This window comes from Sceloporus occidentalis, unplaced genomic scaffold (genome assembly GCF_023333645.1).
Source record: "Sceloporus occidentalis isolate IW3139 unplaced genomic scaffold, rSceOcc1.0.p SCAF_129, whole genome shotgun sequence".
In the NCBI taxonomy this organism is placed as follows: Eukaryota; Metazoa; Chordata; class Lepidosauria; order Squamata; family Phrynosomatidae; genus Sceloporus; species Sceloporus occidentalis.
Window position 1 is genome coordinate 1,589,751 of NW_028317109.1, and position 21,400 is coordinate 1,611,150.

The window sequence follows — 21,400 nt, forward strand, 5'->3', positions numbered from 1 at the left end:
TGTAGTTACCACGTTTGGCCTGTAGGTGTCACTGTAACACCAGCAGGCGCTCATGGACTTCAGCCGGCCCATCCCCATCACTGCAGTGCTGTGTAGCGTCTGCCGCGCCCGTCAACACGACTCCGCCCCCTCCGGCTTCACCCAATTCACACAGCTAGGAGGCTTCGCCAGGAGATGGGAACTTCCGGTGCACATCAATTTCCTGGGTTGCTGGCATTTAAATCCTGCTGGAAGAGGCTGATTTTGGGTTTTTCGGGCCAGTTTCTTAAGGAAAATTAGTGCAGCTGCAGAGGAAACGTCTGTTTTGTCCCCAAAATCATTCAGATTTGGGTGCAAGCGTTACTAGATTGCTATTTTTTATTTATCTGAGATCAGCTGGAAGCAGAGGGTAAAATCAGGGTTAAATTTAGCTTTCCAATTTTCTTAATTTTGGGAATTTTGAAATACTTCCTTGTCATAGCAGCCGTGTGTCTGGTGGGATTATTGAAGTCCTGATAATCCCATTATTCTTCATTTCTAGGTGTGTTAAGGTAGGCAGCCCGTAGCGCGTTAGCCATGTTTAGCTGGCTGGGTACAGATGATCGACGGAGGAAAGATCCCGAGGTTTTCCAGACGGTCAGCGATGGGCTGAAGAAATTATATAAAACGAAGCTTCTCCCCCTGGAAGAATATTACAAATTCCACGAGTTCCACTCGCCTGCCCTGGAAGACGCTGATTTTGATAATAAACCCATGATCCTGCTGGTGGGGCAGTATTCTACCGGGAAAACTACCTTCATCAGGTAGGTGTTTGTTGAAATGGGGTCTGTTCGAGAAAAAAAACATATATATTAGAGCAAAACTGAGCCCTGAAAGGGTGGTGGATAAGTGGAACAGCCTCCCAGCAGAAGTGGTAGAGGGTAATCCAGCGAGGGGATTAAACATGCATGGGATAGACATACGGCTCCTGAATCCAAGACGAGACCAACGACTGATTAAGGTTTGAGTCTCTACAGCAGGAGAAACGGGCGACTAGATAGGGTCCGTTGTACAGCGCCACGGAATATGATGGCGCTATATAAAACAATAAATAGTAGATGGGGGGGGGCAAACGCGTCTGATCTGTCGGCAAATATTTCTATAAATGGAGAATTTAAATATTTTTTTTTATTGGGATTTCTTTTATTTTGGGTATTAATTTTTTTTCAATAAAAATCCAATTTAATTATCTTATTCGATTTTATTGAATAAAATAACACCCGGGAAGCTGCGATTAATACTTGAAGGAGGCTTGTGGGGGTAGTTGTGCTCTAACACCCTGTTGGAGGTGGTCTCTTCATGCGAAAAGTTCAAAAACTTTAGGGGGAAAAAAACCCCCAAATAAACATTCAGAGATCCGTAGTAAATTTACGTTTCCCGTCAGATAAGTGGCCTTGGTTTTAAGAGTTTAAGTCGTTGGTCTCGTCTTAGATTCAGGAGCCGTATGCGTGTTTAATACCCTCACTGTATTACCCTCTACCACTTCTGCCGGGGAGCCATCCCACTTATCTACTGCCCTTTGGCGATGATCTCTTGTGCTTTTAAGCGTTTATATGCGGTTTCTGTAAATTGGCCTTGGCAATTGGTGATAAATATCAGTTGTGTAATTTAAGGAGTCCCTCCCCCCACCGCAAACTTCCAAGAAACTCTAAAGCTTTGAATTCCCCTCCGTGGATATCCTGTAAATTCTTGTGGGACTCTGGGGGTTTGCCCCGACCTCGGGGTGAAGGGGCAGATTCTCGGGGTCACACAGTCTGGATCTTCCTATTCCCCTGCGCCGTGATCATATATAACCCTCCCAGTCGGTGCTTTTGCCCCCGGTACGTTCTGGTTGATATCCCTACTTGAATGCAGGTGACTCAATGAAGTGTATCTTTAAATAAGTCCCCCCCCCCCCCCCCCCATGACCATTTGGGTCACACATTTGGTAACTCGCTTCACGATGGGCTATTAAAGGGTTAATATTTCAAAGGCGTCCAGGGTCTTTTAGAAAGTTCCCGGGGATGTAGCTATGCAGTTACATTATTATTGTCCTGGATTTCCATCGCAAGTCCCTCCGTTTCTTGGTTTTCTGTACATTTATCCTGGGGCTAAAAAAGAACCTGAGTTTTTAAATCCAAATTATGTAGGGAGGGGGGGGGTTAAAAAAAAAAAAAACAAAAACCAAAAAAACCCACAGCTCTTATATTTTCTCGATGTGCCGCACCCCGCCTCCGGCCCTCGATCTATTAAGTAAACGTTGGCACGAGCCGTCAGGTGTTGGGCAAGCGATGATGTTAGAAGCAGAGTTGTTAAACCGCATTCCGGCAGGTCGAGCGCCGAGGGGTTTATCGACTAATATTACAGCAAAGCCTCAGCGAGCTTCTCCTGCAAGACGGGCTGAGCCGACATCTGGCAAACCGGGGCAAAGGGCCGATGGCTACTCACCCATGCTGCGGCTTCTCGGCCCCTGAAGCTGGACACATTCTGCCACAGAATAAAAACATTAAGACAAGCCGTCCGTATTATGTGCCATTTTTAATAAACGCAGACAAAAGTTTACAGGGTGGGGGGGGCGACCATCGCCTCGTCTCCAGAACATCAATTATAGGGTTTACAGAACGATTTCCTTCACGGGTGAAAACTTGTCCGACACGCCTTCAGCCAGCGGATACCTGTGCTGGCACTCACTTGCATGTTTGTTTTACTGAGAGAGTGGTAGATAAATGGAACAGCGTCCCAGCAGAGGTGGTAGAGGCTAATACAGTAAGGGGGATATAAACATGCATGGGATAGGCATACGGCTCCTGCATCTAAGACGAGACCAACGACTGATTAAGGTTTGAGTCTTTACAGCAGGAGAAACGGGCGACTAGACGGGGGCCGGATGGGGCCGATCTGCCGGCAGATTCTAGGTTTTTATTCCGGCTCTATACCTGCGGCTTCTGTGCGTTAGAATGATTTTGTAGCACCGGGTCCAGATTGTATCCATCAATATATATATCCTGCTGCTTAAAATATATACACAAGAGTTTGGGGTCACTCCGCTGTTTTCATGGAAAAACAAGCAAATTTTTGTCCAATTTCCACTGGAACACAGGAGTGATGGGAGTGATAAAGGGCTGTTGGAACACAGGAGTGATGGGAGTGATAAAGGGCCATTGGAACATGGGAGTGATAAGGCCATTGGAACACAGGAGTGATAGGAGTGATAAAGGGCCATTGGAACACAGGAGTGATGGGAGTGATAAAGGGCCATTGGAACATGGGAGTGATAAAAGGCCATTGGGACACAGGAGTGATGGGAGTGATAAGGCCATTGGAACACAGGAGTGATGGGAGTGATAAAGGGCCATTGGAACACAGGAGTGATGGGAGTGATAAAGGGCCATTGGAACACAGGAGTGATGGGAGTGATAAAGGGCCATTGGAACACAGGAGTGATGGGAGTGATAAAGGGCTATCGGAACACAGGAGTGATGGGAGTGATAAAGTGCCATTGGAACACGGGAGTGATGGGAGTGATAAGGCCATTGGAACACAGGAGTGATAGGAGTGATAAAGGGCCATTGGAACACAGGAGTGATGGGAGTGATAAAGGGCCATTGGAACACAGGAGTGATGGGAGTGATAAAAGGCCATTGGGACACAGGAGTGATAAAGGGCCATTGGAACACAGGAGTGATGGGAGTGATAAAAGGCCATTGGGACACAGGAGTGATGGGAGTGATAAAGGGCCATTGGAACACAGGAGTGATGGGAGTGATAAAGGGCCATTGGAACACGGGAGTGATGGGAGTGATAAGGCCATTGGAACACAGGAGTGATAGGAGTGATAAAGGGCCATTGGAACACAGGAGTGATGGGAGTGATAAAGGGCCATTGGAACACAGGAGTGATGGGAGTGATAAAAGGCCATTGGGACACAGGAGTGATGGGAGTGATAAAGTGCCATTGGAACACAGGAGTGATGGGAGTGATAAAAGGCCATTGGGACACAGGAGTGATGGGAGTGATAAAGGGCCATTGGAACACAGGAGTGATGGGAGTGATAAAGGGCCATTGGAACACAGGAGTGATGGGAGTGATAAAGGGCCTCTGTACACCTATGGAGGTATTCCATTAAAAATCAGCCGTTTCCATGCAATAGTCATTTACAGCATTAACCCCTTCATGTTATTTTAATTGGCAAAATCTGCTTTTCTCTCAAAAAACAAGGACATTTCTAAGTGACCTCAAACTTTTGAACTTTTGTAAATCCCTGGAGAATACCATCTAGCAGGTGTTGAGTAGAAGGTAACGGGGTGCGGGATGCCCCGGCCGTTGGCGCGTATCCGTAAACTCGCTACATGAGCTCACGCCGAGCCGCCTGTACGTACTAACCCTTTAATCCCCACGCCAAACCTATCTAGATGTATAGGCGCTCCTCAGCCGACAAACCGGTCACTGCAGATACAGCAGAGGAGATCCGGAATTCTGTTCCATCCTTCTGAATATTCAATTACCTAAAAAACATGTTCCCTGGTTACTATAGCAACCGCCTATCAGTGCCTCATTTTGTGTCACCTGACAATTTAGTGTTCCCGGTATATAATAGGAACGAGGCAATATTTTACCTGATGAAATGATTACCCATTGAAAACGATGCATTCCGAGCCTGTACATGTACAGGCTTTGTCATTAAGGGGTTAAGAAGCTCGTGACTCGGTTTCCTATAATCGCGGCTATAATCTGCTGGTGGGAAAAACTGATTGGGGCGATCGGCAAATTGATGCGGAACCTGGCTTCCAGGACTGAGTGTTCTTGGCAGTGGATACCTGGGAGGTGGTTTCAGTTAGGGTGGTTCATGCATATGCAACGCATAATGTTACCCTCTAGGTTCTTCAGCTATGTCTGAATTGAAGAAGCTGGCTAAGGATGATGGGAGTTGGACACCTCTTCGGTCTCCTTCAAGGCTTGCATCCTTGCTCTATTGTATGTCTTGGTGTTAATGCTACCGCCGTACCTGCGCGAGGCCATGCGTGTACTACGTTTTGGAAATAACTCCGTTTCCGCGTTTCCTTCTCTTCAGGTATCTCCTGGAGCAGGAATTCCCAGGCATGAGGATCGGCCCGGAGCCCACCACGGACTCCTTTATTGCGGTGATGCAGGGCGATGTGGAGGGGGTCATCCCTGGAAACGCCCTCGTGGTGGATCCCAAGAAACCCTTCCGGAAACTGAATGCTTTTGGAAATGCGTTCCTAAACAGGTCAGTGTTGGTGGGGTTGGACCGAGTCTTTCCTTTTTTCCACGGATGCCAAAGCCATTTATCAATTCCAATGGAACTCCAAGAAAGCAGCCTGCGCTGTAGAAGTTACAGGCTGCTTTCCCCGGGTGGGCTGACATTCACTGCTTTCACCTCTTACCTAGACCGATAGGATTATCCCCCCCCCCCCTCTCTAACTAGACCCCTTCGCAGATTTCCAGTGAAATGATTTGGTGTTAGAGTGAGTGTGTGTGGTGGTGTCAGTGTATAGCATTAGACTGTGTTTGGTGTTAGAGTGAGTGAGTGTGGGTGAGAGGGGGGGGGGGTAAGTATACAGAATTAGATTGGGTGGTCTGTTCACTGACAGTGTGTCGGTGTTACAAAGGAGACGCCGCCTGTTAAAACCGTAGCGGGTCTTCTGTATGTGGACTAAACCCGGTGACAAGTATCTGTTCTGGCACAAAACCAAACTGACTAAAAGATCTGGATGACTGCGGGGTCGCAACGATTAAAGGGCTCCCTGAAAACATTTTATCACTCGGACATTACTTTAACCCTCGCAGGAGGCTGGAAATCGGCATCCCCTGCATGACTTCAGGTGTAGAGTCTGATCATATGATTCTGTTCTGCACTCCTCCCTGACTCACAGAATTCTTCTGCTAGAATAACATTATTTATATATATATATATATATATATATATATATATATTTTATTAATGTATTCATTTATATTGTCATTATTAATATAATTTAATGGCCGATTGCATTTAAAATCTTATTTAAAGTTAACTTTATTTAATTTTAGTTTTTTTTTTTATTAAACTTTTTTGTTTTGGTTTTTAGCCGTCACTAAATCAAGAGAACAGTTGTAACTTCCCTTACATTATATATTATTTAATACAGAAGTTATTAGTTCAGCCTGTGTAATAATTGGTTAAATCAGTGAGTTTTTCAGTCTTCGCAGCCGTTTAATCATTTATTCTAGAACCGTGGCCCGTCGCGAGGATAACGTTCCGTAAACAAAGCCGGCCCTGACAATAAAGGGATGTTCGCGGAGTCGACGTTTTGCGACGCGCGGTACATCCGGGATGTTTGTAGGTCGGATCTCGGGCAGCCAGAGCCGGTTTCTATTAAACTCTCATGCGCTCTTACTTTGTTTCGCAGGTTTGTCTGTGCTCAGCTTCCTAACCCGGTACTCGAGAGCATCAGCGTCATCGACACCCCTGGGATCCTTTCTGGGGAGAAACAGAGGATAAGTCGAGGTAGGATATCATACAATCTCACTTAAAAATAAATAATAATAATAATATTATTATTAATGATAATAATTATATATATATATATAGATATAATATAGTGCTTGGCAACAGTGTAACTGTTGAAAGGGTCATTGTGTGAACCTGGAGCATTCTAAGCCAAGTTAGTCATGTGATCCAACGCCTCTACTTTGGCCAACCACTAAGAGCTGTATGGGCAGCCTGCGCATGTACATAATCATATTGAGGTCGGTGCCGCTTTGAGCATGACCGGTATTCATCCCTTGTTGGGAAATTCAGGACATTAAGAAGGGTAACGGTAACTTTCAGATGCCCCTTATGGCTACAGACGGTTGGTAGGAGATGGAGATCCCTGGGTCACGTGGTCAAGTCGACGGCCGACCTTTTGGGGTTTTTTTTCACTTATTTTTACTGTGTGTTGAGTTCCAGTTTTTTTTTTTTTGTTTTTTTTTTATTGTGATATTTCGCACTTATATGATGACTGGATCTGGAAAAAGTAACCGAGTGAAGGGAAAAGTAGTGTCCGGCTGCTAATTAATTTTCAAAACCGAACACGGACCCAACAAATCTAACCGGATTTGGAAAGCCGGCTGCTGTTGTAGTTTTTTTTTGTTTTTTGTTCAATTCTTGAAAGCTTATAAGGGCTTAAATATTGGTGAGACTGTCCGAGTTCGTGAGAGCGCGAGGCGGATGTCATGCAAGCTTTGACTGGTATCTCGGCTGCTCTGTCGGGTCGGCTGAAACCCAAACCTTAGAGAATGTAGATCACGACGGAAACTTCTCACTTTCTTGAATGTTCCGTTCCACCTGCTCTGCTAAATGTAACGCTCCGAGAGCTACGTGCGACATTTCAGGCGTTCCTTTGAATTATATAGCGCCATCATATTCCACAGCGCTACGTAAAGGGTAAACTCAACATAACGAGTATGACAATCTGAGCGAAGTTTGGGGTCACTCAGCTGTGTTTCAAGGAAATTCCGGCTGTAAAAGGGTTTTCTAACCATCGATTTAGTCTTTTAATCTTAACTCATCAACTAACTCAACGTGCCATTGGAGCACAGGAGTGATGGGAGTGATAAAGGGCCATTGGAACCCAGGAGTGATGGGAGGGATAAAGGGCCATTGGAACCCAGGAGTGATGGGAGTGATAAAGGGCCATTGGGACACAGGAGTGATGGGAGTGATAAAGGGCCATTGGAACCCAGGAGTGATGGGAGGGATAAAGGGCCATTGGGACACAGGAGTGATGGGAGTGATAAAGGGCCATTGGAACCCAGGAGTGATGGGAGTGATAAAGGGCCTCTGTACATCTATGAAGAGATTCCATTAAAAACAGCAGTTTCCAGCTACAATATTCATTTATAACATTAACCCCGTCTGCGCTGGATTTCTGATCCAGAATTTGCTTTTTCTTTCTGAAACACGAGAATTTCCAAGTGACCCCAAATATCTGAGCAGTAGGGTACAGAAACAAGGGGTAAGGGGGGGGGTCCTGGTCTAACCAGCTTACAATCTAGCAGATCGTTCTTCAACCACGTAACATGTTATTTCGTTTAGGATTTTTTGGGGAGTGCTGAGTTGCCGCAGGACTCAAAAGAAACTTATAGGTCGTTGCCTTAGAGAGAAAAAAAGAAAATCTATATAGTGGTCCAAGGAAAGAATATAATTACAGCAAAGGTTTATTTGCGTGCAGGTTTCCGCTCCGATGTAGAATATTGTCCGAGACCTGTGCTCTTCTAGGATCGGGTTATTGGGTTTCTTGTCCATAAGACTGATTCGTAAATGTGGTGTAAACTCCAGATTGTTTTATATATTTTAATTTTTTTTTATTTTTTTTTTTATTCTTGATTATATGATGAGAATGTAACCTCCGCGTCCTTGTACTTGGCTGGGTGTCCTTTTGCCTTTTGTGGTATAAACGCTCGCTGTGGCTTTTTGTTCTTGCGGTCGGATCCGCCGACCAAACTACCTTTCATCTTTCAGCTGTGTTTATAGAGCGAAGGCGCGTAGCGGAAGGTTCCGGCCCGTTCCCCGCAGCACCGATTAATATTACGGCTCTACCTGCTGGGGTCTCGAGCTTCACCAAAGGGAAGAGTTTTGGAACAACGCCAGTATATTCTATGCACTAAAGGAGAGTGTCAGCTCCTAGGCTTTAATTGACATTTGTATATTTAAATACATAAAGGGATTTAACAAAGGTCAGGAGGAACGATTACTTCAAAGGAGGAGAAATGTTAGACCAAGAGACCAGAATCTAACACTAGAGTCGGGGGGAATGTGAGGAAGCTTTACTGTACTGATGGGTGGGAGATACATGCAACAGCCTTCCAGCAGGGGTGGTGGCGGCTAATACAGCGAGGTTATTTAGACATGCATGAGATAGGCATATGGCTGCTGACGATGCCGACTGATCAAGGTTTGAGTCTCTAAAGCAGAAAAACGGGCAGACTAGACGGGGGCCGACTGGGTCTGATCTGCCGGCTGATTCTGCGTTTGAAAGGTCCAACTCAAGTGAGTGTTTGCTGCTGGAAGAGCTTGGCTGGCCCTGTATAATGTATAAATCAGTCTTTAACATTGAATAATTATACAGGGCCAGCTCTGCCCTCATTGCTGAAGGAACCTGCCAGTGTTAACCCTTCGTAACACTTCGTGAAATTAGATTTTGAAACCACAACTCTGCTGTCAGGTCTCCTTTTAGTGAATAAATACTTTTTAAAATGCTCTACATAAACTAGGCAGCGACTATACCGCCCCATGCGCTCTATCACATCGACCTATCTGACCTATCTTCACCGACGTAGTGCTGGAACCAAGATCATCATCTTAATGGTGGCTGCAGTTGCATTTAAAGGGCCATGGGCTGGAGGACATGCTCATGAAACTTGGCTACTTAACACTCTCAAAATCCTCCTCCCCTGAGCGTTACAAAGGCCGTCCGCCGACAAGAATCGGCAGATTAACCCGAGTGTAGAAATAGGTTTGCCAAATTCGTTAAAAAAAAACAAAACTGGTCTCGTTACGGCACGTTGGCAGCAGCCCCTCCAGCAGCGATGGTACCCATCAGTTTGGCACATAGTTTACATTATGCCATCACGCTCGCAAAGAGTTGGACCCCGGCATTGAAGAGGTTAACACATTAAAAATCCAGCCTTTTTCTTGTTTTTACCAGGGAGGGAAGGAAGGGGTTACATATGTCTTCAATGAGTGTAGCTGCGGAAGAAGATTGGGGACCCGGTGTAACTCTGTAACCAAGGCACAGACCCCATCTTCACCGACCTTGTTAAAACGCGACACCTTTTGCTTGAAGATTATCCGCTACATTATATTCCGTCGGCCGGGAGGGAAGGCTGCCTGCCCCCCCCCCCCTGCCGTGAGCTGATACATTATGCCTGACCGTAAGGAGACGGCTATGCCGCGCCTGCTGTCGGAGAGGAGACCAGGTTGTCGGAATACAGCCTTCTCGCTGACAAATGGAATAACTCCGCATGCACGCAGGTCACCGAAGGGTTATCTGTGCCTTTTATTGATTTTGGAAAGATTTCAACAATTTCAGTTATTTTAAACATTCTCGTGGAGTATTTAAGGAACCGATAGGAGAATCTCCTCTTCATGCCCTCGCCAATTACAGCTCTGATGGATATCTGCTTGAACACAGATGGATCAAATTGATCCTTTAACTCATCTGTGTTCCAACAGGGATATATAGTGTTGTAGGGTATGAGGTCTGGTACGCAACATTACAATGTGGCAGCTATTAAAAAGTCTTAGCTACTTAAATGAATCTGTCACCCCCCCCCCCCCCCCCATCTCATCAAGTTTCTTTCTTCCTCGTTATCTCTCGCCTATTAAGTTGCTGATTATTGTTGATTGGGTTTTTTGGGCGCACAATTTTTGGACATGTGCGCTCTCTGAAAAAGCTATGTGCGCGCGCACAAGCGCACAGCTTAGAGGGGACACTGGTTGCCATCTTTGGCCGAGTCTTCTCCTGGACAAGCTTTGGAGGGTTCCTCGTGTGGGGGTGGTTGGAGGGCATGGTTTTATAATTGACGGCAAAAAAAAAGTTTTTACATTTAGTGTTTGTTTAAAGAAAAGGAGACCAAAAAAATGAAAGAGAAATAATATAAAAAAAAGAGTAGATAAAAGGACGTGAGGAAAGAGGGAGATGAGAGAGAGAGAGAGAGAGAAAAAGGAAAGGGAGAATATGGGAGAGAGAAGAATAAAAAGGGGAAGAGGTCACGAGAGAAGGGAAAAAAGGGGCAAAACAAGAGAAAAGGGGACCCAGTCGGCTTCAAATACATGCAACTGAATCGCGCTCAGTACGATCTGTATCATTAACCGGCTGGTTCGCTAGTATTAAATATTAATTAATACAGAAAAGTATTTATTAACAATACTGTCCTGTTTCTCGTAGAGATAGCTACAGATATTTTGTCTGGAAACTATTAACTTTCTTTTGAGGGGAAAAAAAACCTAACTTTTTTGACGTTTTTAATGAGGGAAATCGCCCGATTTCGGAGCTCCGCATGTCTTTCCTGTATGATCTTGCATGCGTTACCCACTTTGTTTTATGTTTCTCTTATTTAGAGAAAGAAGAGAGCGGTTCTAGTACCCGCCATCGATGTGCATATGGAGGTATTCAGAGGCACTAAATGGCTTTTGGCGGCTTTGGCTGCATCTAACGGGTGGGAAACTGCGGCTCCCCAGCTGTTGGACTATAACTATCCCTGGGAACGCTCGTGACCCCCCGCGGATGCCCTGGGTAGAACAGCTGACCCACCTGGCTTTTGGGGCAGTCTTTACAGCTAGGCAAGGGAAGTGTTGCTTAGCCCCTCCCATTTATTTTTGGGCCCACCTATATCTAACAGTTAGCCACTCCCATACCAGTAAGCCCTGCCTTCACCCTTCCTATCTCCCACCTGGAGAGCCGGGGGGGTGACACGTTGGGGTAACATGGCCGAAAAGTTCCCAGGTGCGATTAATGGCTTTTATTAACGGTTATAGTCCAACAGCCTTGGTCTGCCCCAAGCCGCGCATGAACTATTGTTGGCTAACAACTGACAATGTAACTTTTACTGACCATTTTTTTGCTCAGATTCAAAAGTGCTTTATTAGTAATAATGTGTTTGTTTGTTTTTTTTGGGGGGGGGCGGGGAATAAAAGAGATAAACGTCCTGTTGCAGACCAAAAATTGTGACACCTGCTTTACAAACATAAAAGGACCTGGTAACTTTCTACTAACAGGAAGTTGTTGCCTCCTATTGTCTAAACTCCGACAGGAAAGCAGGAAGAGGATGCCAGCTTTAGTCATGTGATCCGCTAAGATGTTTTACGAGAATAAAAAGTCCCAAACTTGGGTGTCTGGTGTTATTTTTGCGCATGCTGAACCCAGACTGTCCTTGTTTGCTCTTCATGCCTTTATTTACTATGAATGTTCTGGTGTTCTCGCCGTATACTTCATAATGGGTTCCATAAATAGGAATTTTATTTCTAGGATGTTTACTTTGATTTAAAAAAACTTTCGCGCTAGAAATAAACTGTGCTGAACCCGCTTTAATCGCTCACCAGATAACATTAACATGTAAAATACTGCCTATTAATGATAAAACAGCCAAGTCGGTTATTGCTTATGTGCTTTATCTTTTGTTTGTTTTTTGTTTTTTGTTTTTTGTCCGTTCCACCCCCCCCTTTGTTCTTTTCAGTGGTGGGAACCTTAACTTGGAAGGGTTGGTCATCGCAGTAGCAGCAAAAATAGCTTATTACTTTATTTTAATTTTTTACATTTTTATATTTTTATATAGCAAGCAATTTATGCAGCGCTTCTTACAGTAAAATATATTCGAGGGGTCTGACAAGACGAGAACGGACAGATTTAAGACAAACTTGATACATTAGGTATAAGTTTGTCTTAAATCTGTCCGTTCTCGTCTTGTCAGACCCCTCGCCTATATTTTACTGTAAGAAGCGCTGCATCAATTGCTTGCTATATAAATAATAAACATTTCTGTAGAGAGGCTCGGCTCACAAGCTTACAATCTTGAGATAAATGGTGATGCAAGGTCTTATACTAGAAATACAAGGGTTAATTTTTAACCATTTTAAAGCTGCTGTCCCATATGTACAAAGCTTAGTTAAGATTCTTTTTATCTGAAACCTTTTGCAAAGTTTTCATTTTTTATTTTTTTTTTAATTTTCTGGTTTTGTCATTTGTAAAAATGATATATTTTATAGGGTTTTTTTTTTTTTGTTTTTTTTTTGTGTGCTTATAATCGCACACCCAGTTCAGGGAAGGTACCCTACGGAACATAAATTGCCAGGGGCCTTATAGAGGGGCAATAACGGGCCGCCTCTGCTGCGTTAACACTTTGAGATAAGGATACATAAAAGCTGTTGATCCGCCGCTGGATCCCGAGCGTTCCGTCTGTTCTCGTTACATTGTGTTATCTCTGGCTTTGTTTAAAGCGGATCGCGTCCTCGCAGTTGACACAGATGGATTAGAGAGGAAAGTTTTTCTGAAACGCCAACAGGCTCTGTTTTCACCCCAGCTGACAGGCGGCCAAACAATATGTTTTATCGCACATCCTGTGATATCGGGAAAGCGGTATAATATAGAACATAATAATTTAGGCTTACCTGCCTAAGTTTTCTTTATAAAGAAATGTATCATGATCATCCAAACTGCGATACTCTGTTCCATACAACAACCCCCGCCCCGGCGTCCCAGCCTGGCATCATTGTGGCAAAACACCCAGGAGGTAGGGTGATCAGGGATTAAACGCTAGGCGCGTATGCTTTACATATGTTGACCTAACTGAAGGATGTCTCCATGCGTTAATTTATTTGCAAACGTGCGTTTTCCAAGATTTCTTTTTACCAGATGGGCCGATAAGTCATTGAGTCGCTTGAAAGGTCTACCTGTACATTGTATGGGGCCAGCTCAGTCCTTCTTGCAGGAGAAGCTCTCTGGGGTTGGACCTTCATCATGCATGGTGAGGTCTCGCCTACCGGTTCTTACGGAAATGGAAGCCCCATGTTCCTGATAACCCCTTAATGACAAAGCCCGTACATGTACGGGCTCAAAGTGCATTATTTTCAATGGGTTTAGGGACCGCCCATTGTCCTTAAGGGACACGGAAACCTGATATTTTCCAGCAGATACGACCTATTTCTCCTGCTATAAAGACTCAAACCTTAATGAGTCGTTGGTCTGTAGGTGAAGCCCTGCTTCGCCCAGTCTCTCTGTCAGTTTCTTGTGGTACTTGGCCACACTTCCCATCCACTAAAGGTCATCTACTCCCTACCTTCAGCTATAGTCTTGCTCCTTCATGAAGCCGCTCTCCGAGAAGACGGTGATCTTCGGGAAGCCTGTCTTGGAAAGTTTCTAGTTAGGCCTATAAGGACAGACGTTCTACATACAGGCAAGGCTAACGTGGGGTCGCCTTACATGACCCCACCGGGCTATTGGGGAGTGTTCTCTAGGCAGAGTAAGTTTTTGGATGTGTTGAGTGAGTCACGGACCAGTACTTGGACCTCCAAGCCCACGCACCTCACCCCCCGGGCCAGAAGGTGCCAACCCAGACATTTTCTCTTGCTAGATCTCATCCATGCAGGATAGAAACGGGTGGAACCTTCATGAGTCACGGACATTCCTTTAAAGCACGCTGGAAACTTTGTACCGCTAGGAATTCCGAGTGAGATTATTTTTAGATGTCTACATGTTGACATAAGTTATTTTGCTGGCTTTACTCTGTGAAGTGCAGGGGTTTGTCACATATTCACCGTAAGCCTACCGAATCTGTAAGCTACATATAAAATATTTTTTATTTTCAAGTAACTTATTAATACTTGTCCATTATAGGCTTCATCCCCCTGTGATCTGATAATGGCTTAACACTGAGGGATCATGGGAAACAAAGGGAAATTTGCATGGAAAATATAAACATACATTTCGTTTAGCGGAGAGTTTAATCTCCGATGTCACGATAAACCCTAAAAACAAAAAATGCTATTAACCTGTTAATGACTGAAGATTTAAGGCTACGCCCTACCCTTCAGTCACCGACCGGCGACGGGATGATTGCTACTGGCCGCCTGGGCATACCAGCAACAGCCAATAGGAGGCACTCGGTAAACATTTGCAGTGATCTCTGCCTCTTTCTGCTTCGCCTAATCTTGGGCCAAAGAGTGAGGCATAGAATAGAGTTAGGGGGAGAGGGGGGTTGCAGCCAACTTTGTCCGTGCAGATATATAGATATAGGGTGAAAACATAAATGCATTAAAAATACAAAATAACATTTTGTTTTTTTCCTTTTTTCCTTTTTTTTTTTTTCTTCAAATACTATTTTTATGTTTGTTTTTTTTATTTAATATATAATTACTTTGTGTGGTTAAACTAAATGAGAGGGACATTATGCTTGGGAAAAAAAGATACCTAATAGCACTTTTGGGATCTAGGCTTCTGTACTCTCTGCTCCGTGAGACCGAATCGTCCAAAGAAACCGCGGCGTGCTTTATAAGTTTCTGGAGAGGGTATTTCTGCATTCCCGAGGAAATGAAGGTTGTTTGAAGTGTTTTTAACGCCTCCTGGTAGTTAATATGGTTTTACTTGATATGATCCTGTTGGGGAAACTCTCTAGTGAGCAATACTAGACACTAATGTCTTCATCCCAGACACATAATCCTCCCGAAAACAAAACTGTTTCCTGTCCGGCAGAAATAAGCCAAAGCCGCTGTAAAAAATGGACAGGTTTGGAAGGTATCGTACCTATATGTCCTGTTGTGCCCGGGATAGTCCTGATTTTCACTCCCAAGCTCCGCCCCCTCAGCTTCCCGTTTCGCCGGGACTAGAAGTTGGGAGATATGAGCACTAAACATGGAACAAATGTCTCAATGAGGACACCTAGATCTGGGGGGGGGGTATTTTTCATTGTTTCGGGACCCCCGCCTCCACTTGCGCACGGGGGTAGCTGATGCACTAGTAGTGTGGGGGGTCATGTGACATCGTGTAACATGACACCGGAGAGTAGCCACCAACCAAATACAGTAGCCATAGCAGTGAGGTTGTGATATAGCAATAATAAAAGCACCAGTCCGCTAATGGTGGCCTAATAGATCGATAGGTAAAGCTCCTCAATTAAGTCAGTCACCTGTATTCAAGCAGGGATTCCAGCTTGAATACAGGGATAGATGCTCAGATATCAGAGTGTGAAGATGTCGACTCCATTCAGTATTACCTTGAGAATCTGTCCATTCACCCTGAAACCCAAGGAAGCGGGTTACCTGCCTACTAATGTATGCGCCGGATACATTATATGACAAGTGATGAATGGCTTTCGTTTCTGGATTAGGCTATTGTTCTACCTCGGATGTGACCGTTCCCTTTTTTTTTTTTTTTTTTTTTTTTTAAGCATCACAGAGGCTGCGCTTATCTTGTACTAATTTATAATTTGTTTCCGTTCGCTTCCTTTCCAGTTATCGAGCCATTAGTGACCCGTTCAGGCATCCAGGACAGTGAGAAGCGTGTAGATCTGGCAAAATCCTACTGATAAATAGGGAGGTCTCGTGGACGTTAATCCAAAGGACAGTGGGGAATGCAAGCAGGATATCTAGTCGGAGGCATTAGAAGCATGGCGTCCTCTATGCTCCTAGAGCTTAAAGTATCGTGCACAGTATTGAGGGATTGAGCCAAGGTCGAGGAGCGGGCAGAATAAGCGTAGATCTTTTCTGCAGCAGCCTGAAGCAATGATAGGCATCAGTATGGTTTTTGAGAGACATTCCATCATATCTATCACGAACTTCCATAAGCCTTGTGTTGGAGCTGGTTTCCATGCTTGACGCTTGTCTAGTCCTTCCAAACATTTGCAGTGCTTTCCTAGTAACCCAAGACCACGTTCCTTCTTATTCAGTCCCTGCTACCTCTATAAATTATATGCCCAATTGTCATAGTAGGACATTTGGCCAGCTGCGGACCTCTGACATAACTCATGTCTGTAGAGATACCTCCTTTTGTCCTTTAGATGGTATGGTCCATCTGGTTCAGAATTCTGGTCACTTGGGTTTTTTCTTCAGTGGTTCTTAGATCTTTTTGGTTCTTTGTGTTGCAGGCTATGACTTTGCTGCCGTCTTGGAGTGGTTTGCCGAGAGAGTCGACCGCATCATTCTGCTGTTTGACGCACACAAGCTGGATATATCCGACGAGTTCTCCGAAGTCATCAAAGCTCTTAAAAACCACGAAGACAAAATGCGCGTGGTACTAAACAAAGCCGACCAGATCGAGACCCAGCAGTTAATGAGGGTTTATGGTGCCCTCATGTGGTCTCTGGGAAAGATCGTTAACACGCCCGAGGTGATCAGAGTCTACATCGGATCCTTCTGGTCTCACCCGCTTCTTATCCCGGACAATCGCAAACTGTTTGAGGCCGAAGAGCAAGACCTCTTTAGGGATATTCAAAGCCTGCCACGCAACGCAGCGCTGAGGAAACTCAATGATCTGATCAAGAGGGCGCGACTAGCAAAGGTAAGGTGCAAATATTTAGTTTTGCTTTACTTAAAAGCCTTGCTCCTTAAAAGTGGCGTAAAAAAAATTACGCCACTATGCACCTTGTTATGAATATTAGTGAATACATTTATTTTTTTTTGGTTTTTTTTTTCGTTAATATTTTCTCTTCTTCCTGAGTGAGTTGAAACCCACCCTAGTTAACAGATATTTACAGTAATGCAATGTAGCTTAAAAAAAAGAATATTTGTTTTGTGAAAATTGGATTTGAAAGGGCAAAAATTGAAATATTCAGGATTTTTTTTTTTTTTTTTCTTTGGTTTTGGTAAAAAAATACACTTACAAATTATTTCTGAATAACCTCAATACAGTGTTTTTTTAAGACTTGTTAAGGTTATTAAAGGCATAACAATGTTAATGATTTTTAACTCTGGAGCTACTGGAACAGATATTTAAAAAAAACAAATTCTGAATTTCTGTATAAAGCTTAATCCACTCACTTTCTTGACTTGGACACAATTTCAAGTTTCCAGCTTCTATGGTTTTGGAATCAGTAAACTGTCTTCTAAGTTAAAGATCTGGGTCTTGTATAATTACATGGGAACAGTTTATTTAAAAAAAAAAAAGTCTCTTTCCAATTAAAGTTAAACAGCAATTGATGAGTGCTCAATTGCACCCATTCAAAATTTTAATATAATAATAATAAAAAATCCACTATTCTAGTTTCATCAGTGACAAAAAATAGACATTTTTTTGTACATGTCTGATTATATGAAATGGACATTTAACAAATTTAGAATTTTAAGCGCAAATTTAGGTAAACCTAATACTGTATGTTCTTAATGTTGTTGCAGAATGGATTTCGATGACTAAAATGTTCAAAGAGATTAATTATTGCATATACTAAATTTTTTCACAATTTTTAATTTTTTTAATCTAATTTTTGTGGTTTCAAAATTTTCTGAAACATTGTCTCAAATTACAGTGGATTATACGCGTTAACATGCATGCCCCTACCTGGGGGCTGATAGATTTCAAGTAATAGCCGATCAAAAAAAAAAATTATTAATTTAAATTAAAGGCTGAGAATTGTGAAAAAAACTGGAAGGGGGAAAGCTTTTTTTGGTTTTTGTTACTAATCATAATTTATGAAACTGGGTTACATTAGAGAAGCATTTTTTGGATATAAATAGTAATCCTCTAAAACAATTTTTAAAATTTATTTTTTACACTGAAGGTTATTCTGCGGTAGCGGTAATTTGTGTTTTGGTATTTCCTGTATATATTTGAAATGTGTGCTTTCCTTACTCGGTGACCTCATCGCTCGAGTTAAATAATATAATATATATATATATATCCATTTTAATGACATATAGGGACTTAATAACAAAATGTGGGTGTTAAAGGTGCTGTCCCATTCAATTTAATACTTTTTTTTAATTTTTATTATAATTAAATATAGCAATAAAACAGCATTCCTAGAACTGCTGCCCAATGCTTTTTGAGAATTTTAACAAAGTAAATTATTTATTTGAGCATTTTTCAATAATAATGAAAAGGCAACATGATGCAAGTCTGAACCTGTCCCGATTTAACTTGAGATGAGGTCTAAAACGCAAGTGCGATGAGTAAAACGAGGACTGTCTGTATCAAATGATATTGATATTATCTCTGCTGCCCGGCGTAATATAACGGACCAAATCACCGCTGAATATTTATAACGCCAGCTAAATTTACAACGCAGAAGTTCTAAGAATGTTAAAAAGATCTGGAATTAATGGTGCGTTTATAAGGACATTAAATCGTTAATAAGGTTGCTCACGTTAAAATATTTTGTTTCTGTTCCAACCCAAGGTCCATGCGTATATTATCAGCTCTCTGAAGAAGGAGATGCCGTCGGTGTTTGGGAAGGACAACAAGAAGAAGGAGCTGATTGCCAGCCTTGGGGAGATTTATGCCCGGATCGAACGCGAACACCAGATCTCCCCAGGCGACTTCCCCAACTTAAAGAAGATGCAGGTACGGGAAACATCATGGTGGACTTGCTGTGTCTTCTTCTACTCTTTCCAGCCAGTTTCCCCACGCCAGATAAAACCATAAAGGAATCCAGCTCTGAAAACCCCCTCTTCTTAAGTACTGTTTTTTAATATATTCAGATTTATATTTAATTTCTTCATCTACATTCACAAACAGGGTTGGCCTTTTTTATTATTATTATTATTATTTATTCAAATTTTCTTCCAATCTCCCTCAGACAACTTTCAGCCCACATAGGAAGTCAGAACCCATTTCCTAGGCTTAGGCAAAGATTGTGTCCGGCCGAACGGATCTCCTCAAAAATTAATAGAAGGTTCCTCCAAAACGATGGCTCACTGTCTTCCCTCTTTTTTGTTTTCAGGACCTTTTGCAGTCACAAGATTTTAACAAGTTCCAGCCAATCAAGAGTAAACTCTTAGAGACCGTGGATGAAATGCTGGCTCATGACATCGCCCATCTGATGGTTCTGGTTAGACAGGAGGAGACTCAAAAACCAGTTCAGATGGTCAAAGGTGGAGCCTTCGAGGGAACCCAGAATGGTCCCTTTGGACACGGATATGGGGAAGGTGCAGGTGAAGGTATTGACGATGCAGACTGGGTGGTGTCCAGGGATAAGCCCATGTATGATGAGATCTTCTACACGCTATCCCCTGTCAACGGCAAGGTCACTGGTGCCAATGCCAAGAGAGAGATGGTAAAGTCCAAGCTGCCCAACACGGTCCTAGGCAAGATATGGAAACTTGCCGACATAGACAAGGACGGATTGCTGGACGATGAGGAGTTTGCGTTGGCCAACCATCTTATCAAGGTCAAACTTGAAGGTCACGAGTTACCGAATGACCTTCCGTGTCATCTCCTGCCACCATCAAAAAGAAAAGTCGTCGAGTAACGAAAGAGGAAGAAGCGGTTTTTATGATTTAATGAAGTCTCTGAGACACATGTTTACTTGAGTTATACATATAATGTGAATTAAGTCTGCTGTGGCATATTGAGTTAGTCCATACTGATATTATTAAAATGCTAACACTAATCTTAACAAGAAGTTATTCTTCAAAACCTTAGCAAAAGGTTAATTGGTAAGTGTTTTCAAGCTTCCAATATACAGTATATAAATATATTAGAACGGGAACAACTGACGCAGAAAATATAAGACGTTCCATTTCTTTCCGTAGCAACGTATTACGCGTCGGATATTTTTATGCTTTCTTAATACCTCATTGTATCGTCCGCCCGATGTGTTAATGCAAACGAGCATGGAGTATTAGATGTAACCCAAATAATTTATAACCTGTGTTTTGTCTAATTGGAGTCCTAAAGCATCACATGATCAACAATTAACATAACACAGCCTTTAAAAAAAGAAAAGAAAAACAAAAAACAACTTTTAGAAAATTAAACTAGTGTTTATTCTGACCGTGGCCTCTGGTATTAGTTGAGGACCCCCTAAACTTGAACCTAAAGATGTATTCTATTGGTTCCAAATGCTACCTTTCATAGCTCATAAAATTGGTTGAATATGTGTAGGTGTGTTTTAAAAAAATAAATAAAAAAAATAATAATTTTAGAAATGTTCTTATCTAGGAGCTGCCATATGGAATATTTAACACACATATATAATGCTCTATTATCCACCCCATCAGAATTGCTCCTGCCCTTGGAGGAAGGTGTACGGAGAATAAGACGTGTGATATATTATGTAGAATTTTATGTATAACGTAGAAATAAAAAAAAAATTCCAAAAGTGTTACACTGATTTACGAAAAGCACAAATGTATTTTAAGAAATACATTTTCTGATGCTTACTTATGTACCTTAAATGTGACAGGTCCACTTTAAAACGAAAGTATATGATATAACATTATACTTTATTGTATTTGTGGGGGTTTTTTTCTTTATTTTTGGAGAAAAGAAATGGAATTTTGGGGTTGGTTTTTTTTGGGCAAGCTTTGCAGAGATTGGAAACGTATGTGGACTTTGTGGGGGAGGGGTGCATGGTATATGCAGAAATTGGTATATGTAAGAACAGAATCCTGTAGGGTTGGCTTTAGATACCCGCGTTGTTAACATTCCGGAAGCCGCCATTCTGTATTCGCTGGTTATAAGTTTATTGTTAAGGTCGGTAATTGGCAGTTTACCGGACAGCCATTTCCTAATTGGACGGATCCACGCCGAGATGATATGCAAGTGGTAGTTTCATTTTTCTTTTACTGCTTATATATAACTTATTTTTAAATATATTGTTTGAAATGATTTACATTGTGTGATTTCTATTATACGGCAGTCATATATTAACATTTTTATTAAATACCTCTTCTAAATGTAATACAGTGGAACGTAAAGACTCTGGCTTA

General features: G+C 42.7%; 1 protein-coding gene across 1 annotated transcript; it reads left to right on the top strand.

Moving 5' to 3' along the window:
- The first annotated feature begins 555 nt into the window (after nt 1-555).
- LOC149281675 (EH domain-containing protein 3-like) lies at nt 556-19,938 on the top strand. Its single transcript, XM_089499071.1, has 6 exons — nt 556-782; nt 5,069-5,245; nt 6,408-6,505; nt 16,621-17,033; nt 18,867-19,031; nt 19,411-19,938. The coding sequence occupies exons 1-6, from the start codon at nt 556-558 to the stop codon at nt 19,936-19,938; spliced, it is 1,608 nt and encodes a 535-aa protein (XP_089355197.1).
- Nucleotides 19,939-21,400: the final 1,462 nt, after the last annotated feature.